A 21,818-nucleotide genomic window follows, 5' to 3' on the forward strand; every position below is an offset into this window, starting at 1 on the left:
TCCTGAGTAATGAATCTACAAATAACAAAGAATGTAATGACAGCTTTAGAAAAAAATATCTTTACTAAATAGTGTAGCATATATAGTATATACATTCATGATATATAGCATATGTATAGTTTATATGTACGTTAATATTCATATATGCAGTTTTCCAACTCATTTCTATATAAATTTAAAAGTTGCACTTCAGTACTTATGACCTGGTAGATAGTTAGGCAGACATATAGGCAGATAGGTTCTAAAAATAAAGGATTAGAATGGAGAAGAGTGATAAGTAAGAATTGTATTTCTCTATGGATGTTAATTATAACTGTGTATCTTTCATTCATAAAGGGCATGAATTGTTGTCCGAATTACAGCAGCGTCGATTTAATGGCTCAGATGGAGGGGTCTCATGGTCTCCTATGGATGATGAACTGCTGGCCCAGCCACAGGTTATGAAGTTATTAGATTCACTGAGAGAGCAGTATACTCGCTACCAGGAAGTTTGTAGGCAACGTAGTAAGCGTACACAGTTAGAGGAGATTCAGCAGAAGGTAATGCAGGTAGGTGTCTGATTTGAATATGTTTAACTTTTGAAAATTGTAAATGCTAGAGTTTTTAAGAAATAATTTTTCCTGTGTGACTGATTTTATACTAAGCCTTATTTATACTATGTAGAGAACCTAAGTCATATCAAACCACACTAAAATCATTTTCTCTATATCTTTACAAATAGCGTTTGCATTAAAACTATATTATTTCTACAGTGATGACATTGAGCATACATCTTACTCTATTATGAACTTTAAAAATAACTAGTTGTTGGGAACATTGTGGTCTCTGTATTCTTGCAATAAATAACATTTTATTGTTGATTATTGATTTATTCTTAATTTCTAATAACTTGTTTTTTTGTTAATTTAGGCATTATGGAGAGTTATTCTTTCCTAGCAAAATGATGACATGTAATATAAGGAATTTTAGTATGAAATTTCACTATTTTTTAATGCTGATAGAAACCTTTAAATGTATTTAATACTTATGAATCTTTAGTTCCTTTTAAAATTTTTGTTAAAACAATAGGCTAAAAATACTGAAACTCAATACTAAGACATTTCTGTTACTTAGACCACATCCTGGTTTTTCTCTGTTGAATTACTAAGAAATAGATCTTAAATCTCTTAAAAAAATCCCACCTTGAAATGTCCCAATGTTTTTATCTAGATTAATTCGTTCATAAGGTAAATATTTTTTAAGTGCTTATTATGTAGAAGGCATTGTGGTGGGTTTTCTATAGAATTATGTAACGGTAGACGTGGTTTTTGCTATCATCACGTTAAGGGGACAAAGTCTTAAGTATTCAAGGGTATGACTGAAATGTGTGGGCCTTTATATAGGAAGGATTGTTCCTCTGGCTGTAGGTAATCTAGGAAGATTTAGCATACTTGAGCTTTTTCTCCAAGAATATGTAAAGACTTCACCAGGCACCTCCTTTAGGTTTTAAAGGAGAATTGGCACTTTGTGCAGCAGAAAGACTAACATGAATAAACACTAGCAGTATGAAATCCCAAACTCTGTTGAGGAAAAAGGAAGCAGTGAGTCACCATGGGAAGTTTTTGGCCTTTGAATCATAAAGCATGGTCAACAAGTAAGATCTAAATCTCAGTTCCTCCACTTATTTACTGTGTGATCATGATCACATTATTCACCCACCTGAGCCTCAGTTTGACTTCCTTCTTTTTTTTTTTTAATGTTTTTTTATTATTTTTGAGAGAGAGAGAGAGAGACAGACTGTGTATGAGTGGGGCAGGGGTAGAGAGAGAGAGGGGAACAGAGTATCCAAAGTGGGCTCCTCCCTGACAGCAGAGAGCCCGACATGGGGCTTGAACTCACCAACCGGTAGATCATGACCTGAGCTGAAGTTGGACACTTAACTGACTGAGCCACCCAGGCACCCCTGACTTCCTTCTTTTTTCAACCTCCCTTTCTTTCTCTTTCTTCCCTTCATTAACTAAAACAGGGGTAACAAGACCTCTTTATAAAGGTTTGTTGAAAGAACCCAGCGCTTGATTAATGGTAGCATTATATTTATCTCCATTGCACTAGAGTCCAGTCTATATATCTGGTTCAGTTGTTGGCAAACTTTTCCTATAAAGGGCCAAATAGTAAATGTTTAGGCTTTGTGGACGGTACAGTTCTTGGAGCTGCTGTGGCTATTTAACTCTATTGTAATGTGTAGACATAACGTAAACAAATGTGTGGCTATGCTAAAATAAAACTTTGTTTGCAAAAATAGTGGGTAGTCAGAATTCGCCTGCAGGCAGTAGTTTGTTGATCCCTAAGAACATCAGGGTGTTAGAACGAAAACGACTTGAAAGGAAGGGGAAGTTGGATCATGGAGGATGGTGAATTCCAGGCAAAAGAATTTAGTCTTTCTCATGATAGCCACATATAAAGGGAAGATTTCCAAGCATACATTAATTGTGGACAACTTTTTCTATGTAATATATTTGTAAGTTATAGACAGTATTAAACCTGGGTACACTTCAGCCAAGTAGCCTGAGAGTATCTTTGAAAACCTTAAAGGTAGATTAGCATAGTGGTATATAACTGACCTAAGTGATCTGGGTCCACCTTTTTCTACTACTTCCAAGTTGTTTACTCTTGGGAAGGAAGTGTAACTTCTCAGTGCACTAGCTTCCTACTCAGTAGACTGAGGATAACAACAACAATAATAATACCTGCTTAATAGGGGCGCCTGGGTGACTCAGTTGGTTAAGGGGCCAACTTTGGTTCAGGTCATGATCTTGTGGTTCATGAGTTAAAGCCCTGCATCGGGCTCTGTGTTGACAGCTCAGAGCTTGGAGCATGCTTTGGATTGTGTGTCTCCCTCTCTCTCTGCCCTTCTCTTGTTTGTGCTCACGCTCGCGCTCCCTCTCTCTCTCAAAAATAAATAAACATTAAAAAAAAAACCACAAAGATTAAAGAAAATAATGTTTATAAAGTGTTTAGTGTTTAGCATATAATGAGTTTTCTATTAATAGTATCTATTGCTCCCTTATTAAAAAATGAATGTCTACAGTAGTGTGAGTTTTTGCTAGGTAGAATACAGTGGTGAGTAAAAATGCAATTGTACCAAGCCCCAAGGAGAGTGATGGGAGTAAGAGTAAGAAGATAATCAGAGATGAATCATTTTTCTGGCTTGCAAGACTTGATGGGTAGTCTTGTCCAGTTAGGGAATGCTGGGTTTAAGTGTGGGTGGAAAAGGGTGTGAGAAACATGGGTTTGGTTTTAGACATGTTGAATTTGAGGTGACTTTGAGACACAAAAAATTAGAAGGGGTAGTCCCAAACAGGTCCAGAAATCAGAGAAGTCTGGGCTGATCACATAGTTGTTTGTCATCATGTATAAATGGCAGTTAAAAGCATTAGTGTGGGTGAGAATTGCCTGGGAAAGTGCTGAGACAAGGTGAGAAGAGGTCTTTTTCATTGAGCTTTGAGAAACTCCAGCATTTAAGGACAAGATAGAGGAGCATATTCCTGAAAAGAAGGCAGTGAAGGATTGGCCAGAAATGGAGGAGAAAAGTGTGTAAGAGTTCTGTGTCATGGAAGCCAAGGGAAGAGAGCATTTCAGGATAGACTCAGGAACCCTGTGGAATGCTCTAAAAGATGGAATAAGAGGACAGCTTAACATGTCCATTAGAATGCACAAGATTGAGGCCACGGGTGATCCCTAAGCATGGAGGGCTGGAAGCACACTGGAGTGAATTTGGAATGACAGTGAAGTGTGGTGAAGGAGGCACTGAGTGTAGACAACTCACTGAGAATTTTGTCTCTGAGGGAATGATGAGAAATAGCAATGCCTAGAAGTGATAGAAAAAGGGTGGTATTAATTTGGTAAAGGCTGCTGTAATGAAGTACCACAGCCCAGGTGGCCTAAACCACAGAAACTTATTTTTCCACAGTTCTAAAGGCTAAAAGTTTAAGATGAAGGTGTTAGCAAAGTTGATTCCTTCTGAAGGCAGCGAGGGAAGAATCTGTCCCAGATTCTTGGCTTGTCAGTGCCAAGAATCTTTCTGTATTTTACATTGCCTTCCTCTGTACCTGTCTGTGTCCAAATTTCTCCTCCTTTTAAGGATGCTAGTCAGATTAGGGCCCTAACAACTTCATTTTGTTTATATATTTTCAATCTCAGTTTAATTGCCTCTTTAAAGACCCTATCTTCAGATAAGTATGATTATATTCTGAAGTACTGAGGGTAGGAATTTCAACTTTATGAAGAACACAACTCAGCTCACAACAGGGGTCAGGTATAATTTTGTTTATCTTTTTAAAGTAATGTGGAAAACTGTAAGAGGTTTAAAGACCAGGAAGAAGTATCTGTTTGGAAGGAGGGGTTGAATATACAGGAAAGAAAGGATAATTAATACTATCAAGTTCCTGACAAAGTGGAAATGAATAGACTTCCAAAGCACAGTTGAAAGGATTAGCTTTAGAATGGAACAGGGAGAACTCCATTGTAACAGGAGGAATGGTGGGTAGGATGGATCCAGAGGTGCCTCCGTACAAGTCAGATGTCATGAAGATGAATGGGTTCCTGTGTGATGTGTTCTTTTTTTCTGTAAAGTAAGACAGAGAAAGGCAGTTTGCTTAGAGGTACAGGTTTGCAGGTGGAGTAGGTAGTGGTGGTTGAAGAGGATGAGGTTAAAATAAAAGTGGAGAGAATTCAAAATTTTCTTTGTGAGAATTGGAAGAGTAAAATTACCACACAACTGTACTTGTATTTTCAGGTGGTGTTAATCTTGGATTTATGGCAGAAACTTTCTGGCTTATTGTGTGACCTTATCAATTCTTAGCTAGATGTGGAGGTGCAGGCACAGAGAACACAGGTGATGGGATCATCCAGCATTTATACTTTACTACATGGGATCAGTGGGTATGATAAAAAAAACAGAATGGCACATGCAGTTTTAAAATGATGGACCAGCTCAATTGGATAAGAAACTAGAGAAGGGAGGTGATGGTATTTATGATGGTGATGATGGTAATGAGATTATGGTTAAAAACAAATAACCTTTATTACAATTCATTTTCTTTATGTCAGTTACACATTAATTGGATAGAACATTAATCTTCATATAATGGTTTCTGCTCTCTATTTTTCACAGGTCACATCTTAGGCAAAGATTTATTTCTTTAGCCAGAATGATTACGTAAATGTAGCTATATAGTCATGTGTATTGATCATGTCAGCATACACAGAGCATAAACTGTACTGTCTATAGTCTTGCAAATTTGGGGAAAATGAAAAAAAATTTTTGTTTGTATAAAGATAATCATAAAGTTGAGTATCACTGTTTATGTTAAATTCGTGAAAATTGAATTTTTCCAAATTTCTTTTGTACTGTCTTATTACTGACAGCATTATGGAAGAGAAATCAATAGCTCTAATAAACTCTATGACAGGTAATAACCAATGTAATTATCATTTATTCCCCACAGTTTAAATTGGTGGCATTAAGAGATCATGTGGTATGCAGAGGTTCTTCTCCATGCTGCTGCTGCTACTACATTTAAAAATTAGATTTTCACGTGCTCTGGGAAGGAGCTGATGCCACTTCACTGAAATATGCTGTCGTTATTCTCATTATTTACTCTGGCAGTAATTACTGCCAGCATTGCAAATGTTATTTCTAAGATCATCCATGTGCTTTTCTTCCTTTGTAGAAAAAGGAATCATGGGTGGAAAATAGGATACACTCCTAGTTGCATAAGTGTACAGCGGGAGGCTATGCTCCAGTTCTCCCAGTTCTTCAGGTCAGATGCTTGACATTTGCTTGACATGTCCTTCTGACCAGTTTGACCCCACAGTCTTCCACATATTCTCTCATGCAGCCTTTAGAAAACAGCCTGGCTAGGAAAGAATGTTATATAGTCACATGCATTTTTGGCCTCTGCAAATATTTGTCATGGTAGATTTTAAGAGCACATCTCCCGGACTTTAAGCTGTATTACAAAGCTGTAATCATCAAGACAGTATGGTATTGGCATAAAAACAGACACTCAGATCAATGGAACAGAATAGACAACCCAGAAATGGACCCACAAACGTATGGCCAACTATTCTTTGACAAAACAGGAAAGAATATCCAATGGAATAAAGACAATCTCTTCAGCAAGTGGTGCTGGGAAAACTGGACAGCGACATGCAGAAGAATGATCCCGGACCACTTTCTTACACCATACACAAAAACAAACTCCAAATGGACAAAAGACCTAAATGTAAGACAGGAAGCCTTCAAAATCCTTGAGGAGAAAGCAGGCAAAAACCTCTTTGATCTTGGCCACAGCAACTTCTTACTCAACACGTCTCCAGAGGCAAGGGAAACAAAAGCAAAAATGAACTATAGGGACCTCATCAAAATAAAAAGCTTCTGCACAGCGAAGGAAACAATCAGCAAAACTAAAAGGCAACCAACAGAATGGGAGAAGATATTTGCAAATGACAGATAAAGGGTTAGTATCCAAAATCTGTAAAGAACTGATCAAACTCAACACCTAAAAAACAAATCATCCAGTGAAGAAATGGACAAAAGACATGAATAGACACTTCTCCAAAGAAGATATCCAGATGGTCAACCGACACATGAATAAATGCTCAATATCTCTCATCGTCAGGGAAATACAAATCAAAACCACAATGAGACACCCCCTCACACCTGTCAGAATGGCTAACATTAACAACTCAGGCAACAACAGATGTTGGCGATGTGGAGAAAGAGGATCTCTTTTGCACTGCTGGTGGTAATGCAAACTGGTGCATCCACTCTGGAAAACAGTATGGAGGTTCCTCAAAAAATTAAAAATAGAGCTACCCTATGACCCAGCAATTGCACTACTAGGTATTTACCCAAGGGATACAGGTATGCTGTTTCAAAGGGACACATGCACCCCAATGTTTATAGCAGCACTATCAACAATAGCCAAAGTATGGAAAGAGCCCAAATGTCCATCGATGGATGAATGGATACACACACACACACACACACACACACACACACACACACACACACACGTATACACGATGGAGTATTACTCAGCAATCAAAAAGAATGAAATCTTGCCATTCGCAACTACATGGATGGAACTAGAGGGTATTATGCTAAGGAAAATTCGTCAGAGAAAGACATATTGTATGACTTGACTCACATGAGGACTTTAAGATACAAAACAGATGAACATAAGGGAAGGGAAACAAAAACTAATAAAAAACAGGGAGGGGGACAAAACAGAAGAGACTCTTAAATATGGAGAACAAACGGAGGGGTTACTGGAGGGGTTGTGGGGGGGGAGTGGGCTAAACGGGGCATTTAGGAATCTACTCCTGAAATCATTTTTTGCGCTATATACTAATTTGGATGTAAATTTAAAAAATAAAAATTTTTTTAGAAGAGCACATCTCCAATGTTATACTTTGCATATCAGTGTAACCACTTGAGGGGTCACATTGATATGGATTGGGCATGAAACTGTTTTTGCAGTAAGTTAATATTCAGATTGAGCAAGATATCCTGATTAAAATTAAGTTTTATAGCCTAGTTTGGCAAACTACCATCATTAATGCATTTAAATAGACTTGTTTACTAGGGCGTCAACCTCCATTTGCATTGTTTTTGTTAGAAATAGTCATACATTTACTGTGTCTACATTACTGGTGTTGCATACTAAGGAAAATTACTTTCAGAACATTAAAACTATATGTGCACTTGAGTATGTAACATTTTTTGCACCAAGTGTATGTATGCTTTATTTAAAATTTATTTTTAAATTTATGACTCTTTGGAAGTTTCATGCTAATGAATTGTTTTTCCTCAGTTATTATGATTTATATTAATCTGCTTTTTTTGTTTGTAGAATATTCTAAAATCATAGTTTAAATGTTTAAATAATACTTTAGGTTTTTAAAAATAACATATAATGCATTATTAATAGTTAAAAACTTTTGGGAGGCTTTCATTCCACCCTTAGCATTTTATATTTATCTTTATGTCTCTATTCGTAATGTATAGCAATCAATGAGAATTGAGTTCCCAAAAGGAAATGGAAAATTGTTTAAAAATGTTTACATAAATGTCCTTAAGACTTTTTTTTCTTCTTTTTATTTCCATTTTTTAAAATATTGAATGAAACAGTTCAGGGACTTTGTTAAGAACCTCAGGGATCTTCCTGTAAAATACAGATGTGAAACTTTGTAAAGAGTGAATGGCCACACATCAGTAAAAGGATAAAGTCTATATGACCATTTCAATAAATGCAGGAAGAGCATTTGACAGGTACAACATCCATTCATGTTAAAAACCCTCAACAAAACAGGCCTAAAGAGAACCTACCTCAATGTAATAAAGGCAGTATATCAAAAACCCACAACCAACATCATACTTAATGGTGATAAAACAAAGTTTTTCCCTAATGTTAGGAACAAGACCAGGATGTCCATTCTCAGCACTTTTATCAACAAAGTACTGTAAGTCCTAGCCACAGTAATTAGACAACCTAAAAAAAATTGATAAGTAAAATACTATTTGCAGATGACCTGACATTCTATGTAGAAAACCCTAAAGACTCCACCAAAAAACTACTAGAGCTGATAACTGAACTCAGTAAAGTTGCAGGATACAGTATCAGTGTACAGAATCTGTTGCATTCCTATCCACTAATAATGAAAAAGTAAAAAGGGGAAATGAAGAAAACAATCCCATTTACAGTTGCACCAGAAACAGTAGAATATCTAGGAATAAACTTAACCAAAGAGGTGAAAGACCTGTACCCTGAAAACTATGAAAAACTGATGAATGAAATTGAAGATGGTGCAAAGAAATAGAAAGACACTCCATGCTCATGGGTTGGAAGAACAAATATTGTTCAAATGTCTATACTACCCAAAGCAATCTGCAGATTTAATGTAGCTATTATCAAAAATACCAACAGCATTTTTCGCAGAACTGGAACAAACAATCCTAAAATTTGGATGTAACCACAAAAGACCCCAGGACAGCTGAAGCAATCTTTTTCAAGATTTCAAAACAAAATTGGGGTATCACAATTCTAGTCTTCCAAGTTATATTACAAAGCTGTAGTAATCAGTGTGGTAACTGGCACAAAAATAGACACATAGGTCAGTGGAACAGAATAGAGAGCCCAGAAATAAACCCACAGTTACATGGGCAATTAATCTTCAACTAAGGCGGAAAGAATATGCAATGGGAGAAAGGCAGTCTCTTCAGCAAATAGTGTTGGGAAAACGACAGCAATATGCAAAAGAATGAAACCGTACCACTTTCTTTACCATACACAAAAATAAACTCAAAATGGATTAAAGATCGAAGTGTGAGACCTGACCTCATAAAAACTTGAGAAGAGAGCACAGGCAGTAGTTTCTCTGACATCAGCTGTAGCAACATTTTTTTCTAGGCAAGGGAAATAAAAGCAAAAATATATTAGGGCCACATCAAAATAAAAAGCTTCTGCACAATGAAGAAAACTAAAAGCCTACTGAATGGGAGAAGATATTTGCAAATGACATATCCAACGAAGGGTTAGTTTCCAAAATATATAAAGAACTTACACATCTCAACACTCCAAAACAAATAATCCAGTTAAAAAATAGACATGAACAAACATTTCTCCAAAGAAGACCTACAGATGGCCAACAGACATATGAAAAGATGCTCAACCTCACTGATCATCAGGGAAATGCAGATCAAAACTGTAATGAGATGTCCCCTCACACCTGTTACAATGGCTAAAATCAGAAACACAAGAAACCACAAGTGTTGGTGAGGATGTGGAGAAAAAGGAGCCCTCTTGTACTGGTATAGCCACTCTGGAATACAGTACGGAGGGTGCTCAAAAATTTAAAAATAAAACTACCCTGTGATCCAATAATCACACTACTGGTTGTTTACCCAAAGAGTGTGAAAATAATTCAGAGGGACACATTCACCCCCATGTTTATTGCATATACAATAAATTTATCTTTATTTACAGTAGCCAAATTGCAGAAGTAGCCCAAGGATGGATCTTAGTCCATCCTTAGATGAATGGATAAAGAAGATGTGGTGTATATATACAATGGAATATTATTCAGCCATAAAAAATAAAACCTTGCCATTTGCTTGCAGAGACATGATTGGAGCTAGAGAGTATGTTAAGTGAAATAAGTCATTTAGAGAAAGACAGATACCATATGATTTCACTCATGGAATTTAAGAAACAAATGAGCCAAGACAAAAAAAAAAAAAAAAGACCAAGGAACAGATTCTTGACTGTAGAGAACAAACTGATTAATGATCAAAGGGGAGATGGGGGGATGGGGATTACAGAGTACACTTACCATGATGAGCATTGAGTAATGTATAGAATTGTTGAAACACCATGTTGTACACTTGAACTTAATATTATACTCTGTTGTTAATTATACTGGAATTAAAATTAAAAACCTAACAAAAAGACTGAATAAAGAGGAGCTAGGCTTTTTTCTTCAGAAAAGTGGGAAATGCAAAGAAGGAAACAATTACTAGTATTTATCTACTGTGGTAAGTGTCTTACATTTAATGACTGGTATAATCCTGACAGCAGCTTTGTATGGTATGTAGCATAGATGCCATTTTAAAGATGGACAGACCAAAGTGTTTCTACTAGTAGGAGCAGAGCCAGAGTTCAGAATTGAAATTCATGCCCTGTGCTTTCTTACTCTGTGAAAGAGTGATACTTTCCATAGGCCAACAGAGAAAAACAGGACCCTAGTACCCTATCCTAGGGTACTAGTAGGACTGCTCATACAAAAGATTAAAGCAGAAAAGTAGAGATATTGAGGAGCAAAGCATTGTATTCCAAAAAGGACTTCAGAGCAAGGGTTTGCAGATGAACTTAGGACTCTGAAAACAGTTTAGCCAAGAAAATTAAAGCACTGAAGGCTATTCCATGAATACAGAATAATATTCTGACATTTTTTGTTTTTAAATTTTTGCTTCCTAGTACTAAAACCTTGTAGAGAAATTAAGAAGCTGAAAATATATTAATATTTAAGAAAGTAGAACATAAATGGGGAAAGAACATGAGGATAGAATTCACTAAAGATCATATACTTTTAGTAAACACTTGCAATTTATTCAATCTTAATAATATTTAAAAATATACCTGGAGAGATTTCTGTTGTTCAGTTTGGCAGAAGCATTTTAAAAGCAATAGTTTGTACACTTTGCACAGGTTATGCTCAGTTAAAACTTTAATTACTTGGATGTTCCAATAGAAACATGTTTTAGAGAGCAATTTTATAATGTATACTAACATGACATTGTCATTGAATTCAAGATCTTTACTGAAAATGTTTCCTAGGCAAACAACATAGAATTAGAGAAAAAAATGCTGCATATGAACTTCTCCATATATATGTGTGTGTGTGTGTGTGTGTGTGTGTGTGTGTGTGTGTGTGTGTGTGTATACACATATATATACACACACACACACACACACACACACACACACACACACACACACACCCTAAGTTTACATTTAGGGCATATAAAAGATTTCTCAACGGTAGATACCTGGAGTCTTAAAAGTGGTATTTGAAGTGATACATGTGATACATTACTCAGCTTTTAATAAGGGGTGGGTTGATTGGATAGTTGGTTGGACAGATAGGAGGGAGGGAGGAAGGCAGGCAAGGAGGTCAGTCTTCTTAAAAACAGAGGTTTGCAGGGTGCATGGGTGGCTGAGTCAGTTTCGTGTCCAACTTTGCTCAGGTCATGATCTTGAGGTCTATGAGTTTGAGCGCTGCGTCAGACTCTGTGCTGACAGTTCAGAGTCTGGAGCCTGCTTTGGATTCTCTGTCTCCCTTTCTCTCTGCCCCTTCCCCATTCATGCTTTGTCTCTCTTTCTCAAAAAAAAAAAAAAAAAAAAGAACAAACATTAAAAATTTTTATAAGTTTGCAGCTACTGAAAATTTTAATTGTAGCCACATAGAAAATCATTATAGTATTATAGTATAATAAGTGAGCAACACAGGATAGAAATTCCTTGTACTCTGTAAGAATTAGATGTAGCACTTAAATTTGGAGTAACATGAAAATGCAATGCATGTGAAAACTTAATTGAAAGAAATATATATGATTTTTCCCTATGATGTACTTTTTTTTTTTTTCAACGTTTTTATTTATTTTTGGGACAGAGAGAGACAGAGCATGAATTGGGGAGGGGCAGAGAGAGAGGGAGACACAGAATCGGAAACAGGCTCCAGGCTCTGAGCCATCAGCCCAGAGCCTGACGCGGGGCTCGAACTCACGGACCGCGAGATCGTGACCTGGCTGAAGTCAGACGCTTAACCGACTGCGCCACCCAGGCGCCCCTATGATGTACTTTTATATAACTACTAAAAATTACATGAACTATTAGATTTTTGAAGGAATAAATTTTAACCTGATAATAACGAAATGCAGTATGGGTCTGTAATACTTTGTTATAAAGTTCTGAGGTAAGCCTGTCTATCCAGGGTCTGTAATATTATGCTACAGACATACCGTCATTCACTTTTTAGGAGCTATCTTAAGTTTACATTTGGGGCATAACCGTACATCTGTTTTTGAATTCCTTAATTTAGTAACAGGTAAAACTTGATAATAATATTATTTTTTCTGTTAAAATTATTTTACTGTGTCCATATAGTTTTAGTGTGTGTGTGTTTCTGGGTGAAGAGTTAACACAATTCTTTACTCTTTCTGCATGAGACTTTGATCTTTGCTTAACTCTCTAGCTCTCTTTCCTTGAAAACATGTAAAATTTGGAATATCATCTGTGGTTAGTGGGCAACATTGCTTTTATAGTAAAAATTATTCTGGGTCTGGACGGGGAGAACTAATACTTGATGGAAGGCATAACTTTGGGCATCCTTGAATTCAAGACTTTTTTTTAAAGTTTTATTTCATTTTTGAGAGAGTGAGTGTACATGAGTGTACAAGCAGGGGAGGGGCAGAGAAAGAGGGAGAGAGAGAATCCCAAGTAGGCTCCATGCTGTCAGCATAGAGCCCATTGCAGGGCTCAGTCTCACAACCGCAAGATCACAACCTGAGCTGAAATCCAGAGTCGGACGCTCAGCTGACTGAGCCACCTAGGTGCTCCGAATTTAGGACTTTTATAGTATGCATGACCACTGTGGGGTATGGAGTTTTGATTCCAGAGTGCCCCCCAAATCTGTCCCATATGGATCTCATCTCCTTATGCCTGAACTGTTAGACTGCTTCAGGGACTTGGCAGAAGAAAAACATTTGATGCTGCTCTGGCAAACTTAGTTCGTCACCTTACATCCTACTGAGCAGTACCAGTGGGAGCTCAGATGGTCTGTGGGTCTGCATGTTTAGTTCATCCCAGGACCCCTCTTGTGTACTCTAGTAGTATAAAACTACAGTTTTTAATTTCCAAACAGAGAAAAATGGTATTTTAGCTTCATATTAGTTAATTCATTTAGTTTTAGCAGTATTTTGAGAACGTGAAGACTATGAGTCAGGACACATGGCTTTTTGTGTCCTAGGTTTTTAATAATGGATTATATTACCTTGGGAAGTCAATCTCTGAAACTCAGTTTTCTTAAGTGGTAGATAAGAAATTTGACCAGTGTCATTTCTCATATCCTTTACAACTCTAAATCCTGTAGTTCTTTTATTTCTTATCATATGTTAATTTTTAATCCTCTTTTATGGGGGCATTCCACATTTTTAGCCTGGCAGATGATCAGATGGCTGAAAGCCTAAGGTGCTGTAGTGTACATGCTTTCAAATTTTGATTTTGGAAAAGTTGTCAGATTATGGCCATATAGTTCCAAAAGAAATATTTATTGCCTTTACAATAGAATTTAATTTAAATTAAAAATACTTTAGGAACTTTGGGAGGAGAAAACAGTGGATGTTTGGGAAGCTTTTGATTGTTTCATCTCAACTTTCATTTATAGGTTGTGAACTGGCTTGAAGGGCCTGGATCAGAACAACTACGAGCCCAGTGGGGGATTGGAGACTCCATCCGGGCCTCCCAGGCACTGCAGCAAAAGCATGAGGAGATCGAGAGTCAGCACAGTGTGAGTGCTTTTCCTCTGCAAGTTACAGTGCTGTGATTACTGTGCATAATCAGCATATGTGGTACTAAGAGATAAGTTGCTGTAAACTTTAGCACAGGACATATAGTATGTTTAATATTCAGAGGCCATAAGGTACATTTTGACTCCTTACTATGTATTCATTGGAAGTTTGGTTTTGCATTTGGCTCCAATCCAGTTTAATTGTATATTTTTATAGAAACATAATTCATGTGAAAATTTTTTAATTCATGGGAAATTTAAAAAATTACAGTGACAGAATAAAGAGTGGTAGTACAAAAACAGAATCTTCATCTGTAGTCCTGCGACAGAAACTATGATCCTTAAATCCTCAGGGAGGCTGTCCCTGTCTTACTAGGGTATATACAGTGCAATTAATGCCTGAGAGTAATTCCAGAATTGTTGCATTAGTCACAACTGATGGAAAATGATTGCAGAGGGTACAGGATATCTTTCCATTCTTTGTGCGTTCAGAGGCTCTCGTTTGTATCTGTGAAGGGGATGATCAAACAAATCACAGTTATACAATTAGCAAATAATCTATAGGCAGATTATAGATAATAATTGTTCAAAAGGGTTTAAAATTGAACAACTTGTATATGGAGGAAGTTGATATATGTTAAGCCCCTGCTTTGTTAGAGTTAGCTCTTCATTACTGAGAAAGTGATCATTCAGTTGTGGATCAATTAGCTCACCCCTTTTTTCCCTCAAATTGTATTTCTTATGGTACTTTCGATAGATTGACTAAAAAATTGGAAAAATAAACTGAAATACATTAATTTCTACTTTTGTAGGTTATGTAGCTTAAATTGATTAGTTTGCACACACATACACACACACAGTATTCAACCTTACATATAATATGAAGAATAAAACATCTTTCCGTTAAATAGGTAATAAAAGAAGCCAGCACCCTCCCCCCCAACCAACGTCCCCAAAAAGACAAATCCAAGTGATCAGAATACACTCTGATTGGATTTATGTGTTAATTGGAAAAAAGGTCATGTGTTCAGGGGCGACTATAGCGTGCATCCTGATCACTAGGATCTATAGATAATAGAGAACTGAAAAAAATTGATCAAAAATACTTTTAAACTCTGGACCCAGATGAGATTTACAGGTTATCTGAACATCCAGTTTTTTTCTTTCCCCTACATCTTCCCCAGTTGAAGTGATAAATAAAAATTGTATAGTTTTAAGGGCACCTGGGTGGCTCAGTTAGTTAAGCATCCAACTTCAGCTCAGGTCATAATCTCACCATTTGTGAGTTCAAGCCCTACATCGGGCTCTGTGCTGACACCTTGGAGCCTGTAGCCTGCTTCACATTCTGTGTCTCCCCCTCTCTCTGCTCCTTACCTGCTCATACTCTGTTTCTCTCTCTCTTAAAAATAAATAAACATTAAAAAAATTTTTTTAAGTTGTATAGTTTTAGTTGGGGCATCTGGGTGGTTCATTTGGTTAACCTCCTGACTCTTAGTTTCGACTCAGGTAATGATCTTGCGGTTTGTGAGTTCACGCTCCACATTGGGCTCTGTGCTGACAGTGCAGAGCCTGTTTGGCCTTCTCTCTCTCAAATAAATAAAATAATTGTATTAGTAAATGTATATTTTAACTAAATGAGATTAAAGAATAAATGTTGAATATGCTTTTCTCAGGAATAAATTTGAATTGTTGACCAAGTATCATTGGCTCTTTACTAAAGGTGTATTTTAACAATATCTGACATAATTATTTTCCTTCTTAATACATACCATTCTGTTTAGTTTTTTATATTTTTTTCATTATAATATTCCCCAAATCAGCTTTACTAATCTGCAGTATTGGCAGATAAAATACACACTGTTCTCTATAGAATTTGTAAACTCACTGAATAACGTATAAGCAAGAGGTATCACAAGATTTGGATTTGGAATTATCTAAAGATAGTGTATATATTGTCAGCAATTTTCCTAATTAGTACTTGTAAGAGATTTAAAAATGAAATCCTGTAATTGAAAAAAATATGTGTATTTTATACATTTCACAGGTTCCAACATAATGTGTTTTCCTTTTATGCTAAAAAAAAATTGAATAATTTGTATTTAGCTTATAACCTTTGATGTTCTTGGTATTTTTTAAATAACTTAATGCTGTTGATATTTTTGGCATAAACTATGACTCATTTGAACCCTGTGGATTGTTCTAGAGCATGTTACTATAGTATAACTCTATCCTATAATTTAGTTATCCTATAATTTAATTTAGTCCTTTGAAAACAGGGTTTTTTTTAGTTCTTGAAAACAGTATTTGCTATAGAACATTCTAGACTTCATCTAGAGGATTTAGTTATAAGAGTATCTGCAAAATCTTTTAAATAAAGATATGTGACACATGAGGGTCCTAAAGACAGGATTTGTCTATATTTTATTATTTTTTTTTAAGATGTCAAGAGGAATAATTATAGTTAGAAGTTGGATTATATACCTATTATGAAGAACTTCACAAAAGGAATTGAAAAGTACATTTTATATTGCATATAGTGTGGATGAAATTACAAAGGGTATACATAGAGATTCTCGTGTTTAGATTTTTATTTTTGTATTTTTATTTATAAAGTTTGAAAGTCATTTAAAGAAACACATTGCTGGGGTGCCTGGGTGGCCCAGTTGCTAAGCATCCGATTCTTTTTTTTTTTTCTTTTAATGTTTGTTTATTTTTTGAGAGAGAGCACAAGCAGTGGAGGGGCAGAGAGAGAAGACACAGAATCTGAAGCTGGCTCCAGGCTCTGAGCTGTCAACACAGAGCCTGACATGGAGCCAGAACTCATGAACCACGAGATCATGACCTGAACTGAAGGTGGCCACTTAACCGACTGCGCCAACCAGGTGCCCCAGAATCCAACTCTTAATTTTGGCTCAGGTCATGGTCTCACGGTTTGTGAGTTTGAGAGAGCCTCAGGCTCTCTTTTGACAGTGCAGAGTCTGCTTAGGATTCTTTCTCTCCCTCTCTCTCTGTCCCTTCCCTGCTTGCACTCTCTCCTGTCTCTCTCTCTCTCTCTCTTTCTCTCTCTTTCTCTCTCTGCTTCACCCTCTCTCTCTCTCTCAAAAAATAAACTAAAAAAAAAAAAAAAAAGAAACGCATTGCTTATGAATGGCTCTTGCTTACTTGTGCACTTGTTTACTTATATGAAATCAATATAAAATTCCAGAATTTTTGAATTGTAAATGATCTAGATTATTCTTAAAAAAATTTTTTTTAATATTTATGTATTATTGAGAGAGACAGCATGCAAGCAGGGGAAAGGCATAGAAAGAGGGAGTCACAGAATTTGAAGCAGGCTCCAGACGCTGAGCTGTCAGCACAGAACCAACGCAGGGCTCAAACCCACGAACCGTGAGATCATGACCCGAGCCAAAGTCGGACACTTAACTGACTGAGCCACCCAGGTCCCCTGATCTTTTAGACTACTCTAATAATACCATCACCTTATTTTTATACATGAAGAAACTGGGAGAGAGCATTTTTTGATGAATGGGTAGCTGGGTTGATACTCATAAAATCTTTTTCCTCTGTCTGCATCTCTGTACTTCTCTTTCTGTCCCTTTCTATATTTCTCTCTGTCTTGCTCACTAGCTCACTCTCAGAGAAAGCTACTGGATTTGATATGCTTAAGATAATAGATAATAACTTTTTTTTTCCATTTCTTTCCTCTTAGTACTTGAGGACATATGCATATATATTGATGTTTGCATTTATAGACATGGTGCTCAAAGAAAAGAATCATTGATGACTTAATTATGGATCTCATTTTAAATGATGTGTGATAGTTTCAAAATTGGGGGGTGAGGACAAATAGGATGGACGTATAGAAGAAACAGGATTCGCCATGAGTTGAGTTGATAGTCACTGAAAATAGATGGCACAGAGAGTTCATTATACTGTTTTTTCCAGTTTTTAATATATTTGAAATTTTTCATTCTAAATGTTTACAAAAGAGAATTGCACTTTTTAAACCAATAAGTGGCACTACATTGTCACCTTGAGAATAGATTGATGCAGGATGAGTATATTAGCTTATGATCTGCTATCTTATTAAAAGTTTTCTTTTTCTCTTCGCAAGTAAAAGCACATCATAGGAATATGCAAAAACATAAATCTCTGATGCTTTAGGATTCTGTTTGTATCCCCCATCTCACAGTGCTGACTTCTGGTTTCCAAAGAGAAGACTGTTGTGTTGTGCCTTCTAGTAAGCAGCAAAACAGATGTACATGAAGAGTGAACACCCACTTCTCCTGAACATATTAGCCTTCAGTGAGCTGGCAGTGTTTCTCTCCGCCTAAATTAGGATTTGTATTTCTTGGTAAAAGCATAAATACCCATTATTTCACCAGCTGTGCATCACCACCAATTGCCACATGATTCCAGTGTCAATCCCGATGACTCCCTCTGTCCTAGTATGTGAGCATTCAAGCTTATTCCTTATCTGCCGCCTGCATCCAAATTACAATGTCTTGGAATTGATGTGTTTTTTTCTATGAAGTAATCCTTTTCTGTGCAGTTAAATGTTTATAAGAGGTAGACCAGAGGATGACCAAAACTGAGCCGAAGGCAGCCTGTTCACTCAGTGTTCTATAAATTTTATATTCTATTTCTTAGAAAGAAACATTTTGATTAATTTGAAGAGAGAGCGCACGTGCACATGCACGACAGTTTTTTTTTTCCCTTACATCCCGGGAGACTGATTATTTTTTTTTTTTAGGACAGGTGCAGTTCCTGATAAGAGTTTCTTTAATTTCAGGTGTTAATTTCATGAACCAGACTAGTTTTGTTTGCATCCTTGTTCTGGTTACTAGGGCCTTTACATTCTAAGTTCAAACTAGGGAAAAAAATCAGCTTTAGTATGGTTGTTCTTGTGAACCCTAGTGGTCATAGGAGTCACCTGAAGTAATTGTTAAACTTGCTGTTGCAGAGCCACATACCAGCAGACTCTGATTTAGTAGGTCAGGGTGGAACTTAAGTTTTCTTATTTTACTTATTTTTTTAATGTTTATTTTTGGGAGAGAGAGAGACAGGGAGACAGAGTATGAGTGGGGGAGGGGCAGAGAGAGAGAGGGAGACATAGAATCCGAAGCAGGCTCCAGGTTTCAAGCTGTCAGCACAGAGCCCAATGCGGGGCTCAAACTCATGAACCGCGAGATCATGAGCTGAGCCAAATTTGGACACTTAACCTCTTGAGCCACGCAGGCACCCCACTGTGATGTAGATAGATCTCACTGTAAGAAATACTGATTCAGGGCACTAATCTTTTACTTTACTATTTTACTCCGTATCATTACTCATTTTTTCAAAGAATTGGTTCTATTTATTTAGAGCATAAACTAAATTTGCAAGTACTGTGGAGATTGTGAAATTCCTTTCTATTTGAAAACGTAGTGATATTTTTCTCAAGTAGTATTTTCTTCTTTAAATCAATCTCTCTTAATCTTGTTTAAAAAAATTATTCACATTTACACCTTTAATTCATTTGAAATTTAATATTGTATGGTGTGAGGTAGGCTCCTGTCTGCCCCCACCCCCTCTCATGGACACAACCAATTTTCTTAGCATCATTAACTAACTTGTCCAGTAGTTCTCAAATATGGCCGGAGGATCTCTGGGAAGAGAAATTCTTGAGATTCTATTATAGGGTCCACAGGGTCAAAACTATTCATAATACTAAGGTGTTGTGTTTTTTACTTGCACTCTCACAAGTGGAGAGTAGAGTTTTACTACAGTCTGGCTAGGGGTTTATCAATTTTGTTAATTCATTCACAGAACCAGCTCCTGGTTTCATTGATCTGTTCTGTTTTTGTTTTTTTTTTTTATTTTGATCTCATTGATTTTTTGCTCTTTATTCCTTCTTCTGCTGGTTTTGGGCTTTATTTGCTGTTCTTTTCCAGCTCTTTTAGGTGTAAGGTTAGATTGCATATTTGAGACCTTTCTTCCTTCTTTGGGAAGGCCTTGATTGCTGTATACTCTCTCTTAAGACCACCTTTGCTGCGTCCCAGAGGTTTTGGAGTATTGTGTTATCATTTTCATTGGCTTCCGTGTCCTTTTTAATTTTCTCTTTAATTTCTTGGTTAACCCATTCATTCTTTAGTAGGATGTTCTTTAATCCTCGAGTATTCATGGTCTTCACAGATTTTTCTTGTGGTTGATTTCGAGTTTCATAGTGTTGTGGTCTAAAAATATGCACGGTATGATCTCAGTATTTTTGCCCTTGTTGAGGGCTGATTTGTGTCCCAGTATGGGACCTATTCTGGAGAATGTTCCATGTGTACTTGAGCAGAATGTGTATTCTGCTGCTTTAGGATGAAATATTCTCAATATATCTGTTAAGTCCATCCAGTCCAGCGTGTCAGAGCTATCATTTCCTTGTTGATTTTCTGCTTAGATAATCTGTCCATTGTTATCAGTGGGGTATTGAAGTCCCCTACTATTACGGTATTATTATCAATGAGTTTTTTTTTTTGATTAATTGATTTATATATTTGGGTGCTCCCACGATGGCATAAATATTTACAATAGTTAGATGTTCTTGGTGGATAGACCCCTTAATTATGCCCATCTTCATCTCTTGTTTCAGTCTTTATTCTGAAATTTAGTTTGTCTGATATAAGTATGGCTACTTCAGCTTTGTTTTGATGAACATTAGTGTAATAGTTCTCTATCCCCTTACTTTCTGTCTGCAGATGTCTTTCGGTCTAAAATGAGTCTCTTGTAAGCAGCATATAGATGGGTCTTGTTTTCTTATACATTCTGATACCCTGTGTCTTTTGATTGGAGCATTTAGTCCATTTACATTTAGAGTACTGAAAGATACAAATTTATTGTCATTGTGTTACTTGTAGAGTTGGTGTTTCTGGTGATGTTCTCTAGTCCTTTCTAGTGTTACTTGCTTTTGGTCTTTTTGTTTTGACTTTTCTCCGCTCAAAGAGTCCCCCTTAAAATTTCTTGCAGGGGGGCTCCTGGGTGGCTCAGTTGGTTGAATGTTGACTTCATCTCAGTTCATGGGTTTGAGCCCCACGTCAGGCTCTTTGCTGACAGCTCAGAGCCTGGAGCCTGCTTCAGATTCTGTACCTCCCTCTCTTTGTGTTCCTCCCATGCACGCTCTCACTCTCGCGTTCTTGTTCTCTCTTTCTCTTTCTCTCTCTTTCTCTCTCAAAAACAAATATTAAAATTCTTTTTTTTTTTTTAATTCTTGCAGGAGTGGTTTAGTGATCACAAATTCCTTTAGTTTTTCTCTTGGAAACTCTGTCTCTCCTTCTATTCCGAATGACAGCCTTGCTGGATAAAGCATTCTTGGCTACATATTTTTCCAGTTCAGCACATTGAATGTATACTGCCACTCCTTTCTAGCCTGCCAAGTTTCTGTGAATAGGTCTGCTTCGAACCTAATCTGTCTTCCCTTATAAGTTAAGGACTTTTCTCCCCTTGCTGCTTTCATAATTCTTTTCTTGTCTGTATTTTGTGAATTTGATTTGACTATGATATGCCTTGGTGATGGTCAGTTTTTGTTGGATCTAATGAGAGTTCTCTCTGCTTCTTGGATTTTGATGTCTGTGTCCTTCCCCAGATTAGGAAAGTTTTTTGCTATGAATTGGTCACATAAACCTTCTGCCTCTTTTTCTCTCTTTGTCATCTTCTGGGACTTCTATGATTCAGATTCC

General features: G+C 36.7%; 1 protein-coding gene across 1 annotated transcript in view; it reads left to right on the forward strand.

Annotated features, from left to right (window-relative positions):
• Positions 1–21,818, forward strand: part of SESTD1 (SEC14 and spectrin domain containing 1) — a 102,911-nt gene that overhangs the window by 58,622 nt on the left and 22,471 nt on the right. The window contains exons 8-9 of the mRNA XM_047085537.1: positions 337–548; positions 13,990–14,112. Of these exons, the coding sequence (XP_046941493.1) occupies positions 337–548; positions 13,990–14,112 (335 nt within the window). The remainder of the gene's footprint in view (positions 1–336; positions 549–13,989; positions 14,113–21,818) is intronic.

The sequence above is a fragment of the Lynx rufus genome, unplaced genomic scaffold, assembly GCF_022079265.1.
Source record: "Lynx rufus isolate CCGP_SWC_20201006 ecotype Redwood Valley unplaced genomic scaffold, mLynRuf1.p SCAF_2, whole genome shotgun sequence".
Classification (NCBI taxonomy): Eukaryota; Metazoa; Chordata; class Mammalia; order Carnivora; family Felidae; genus Lynx; species Lynx rufus.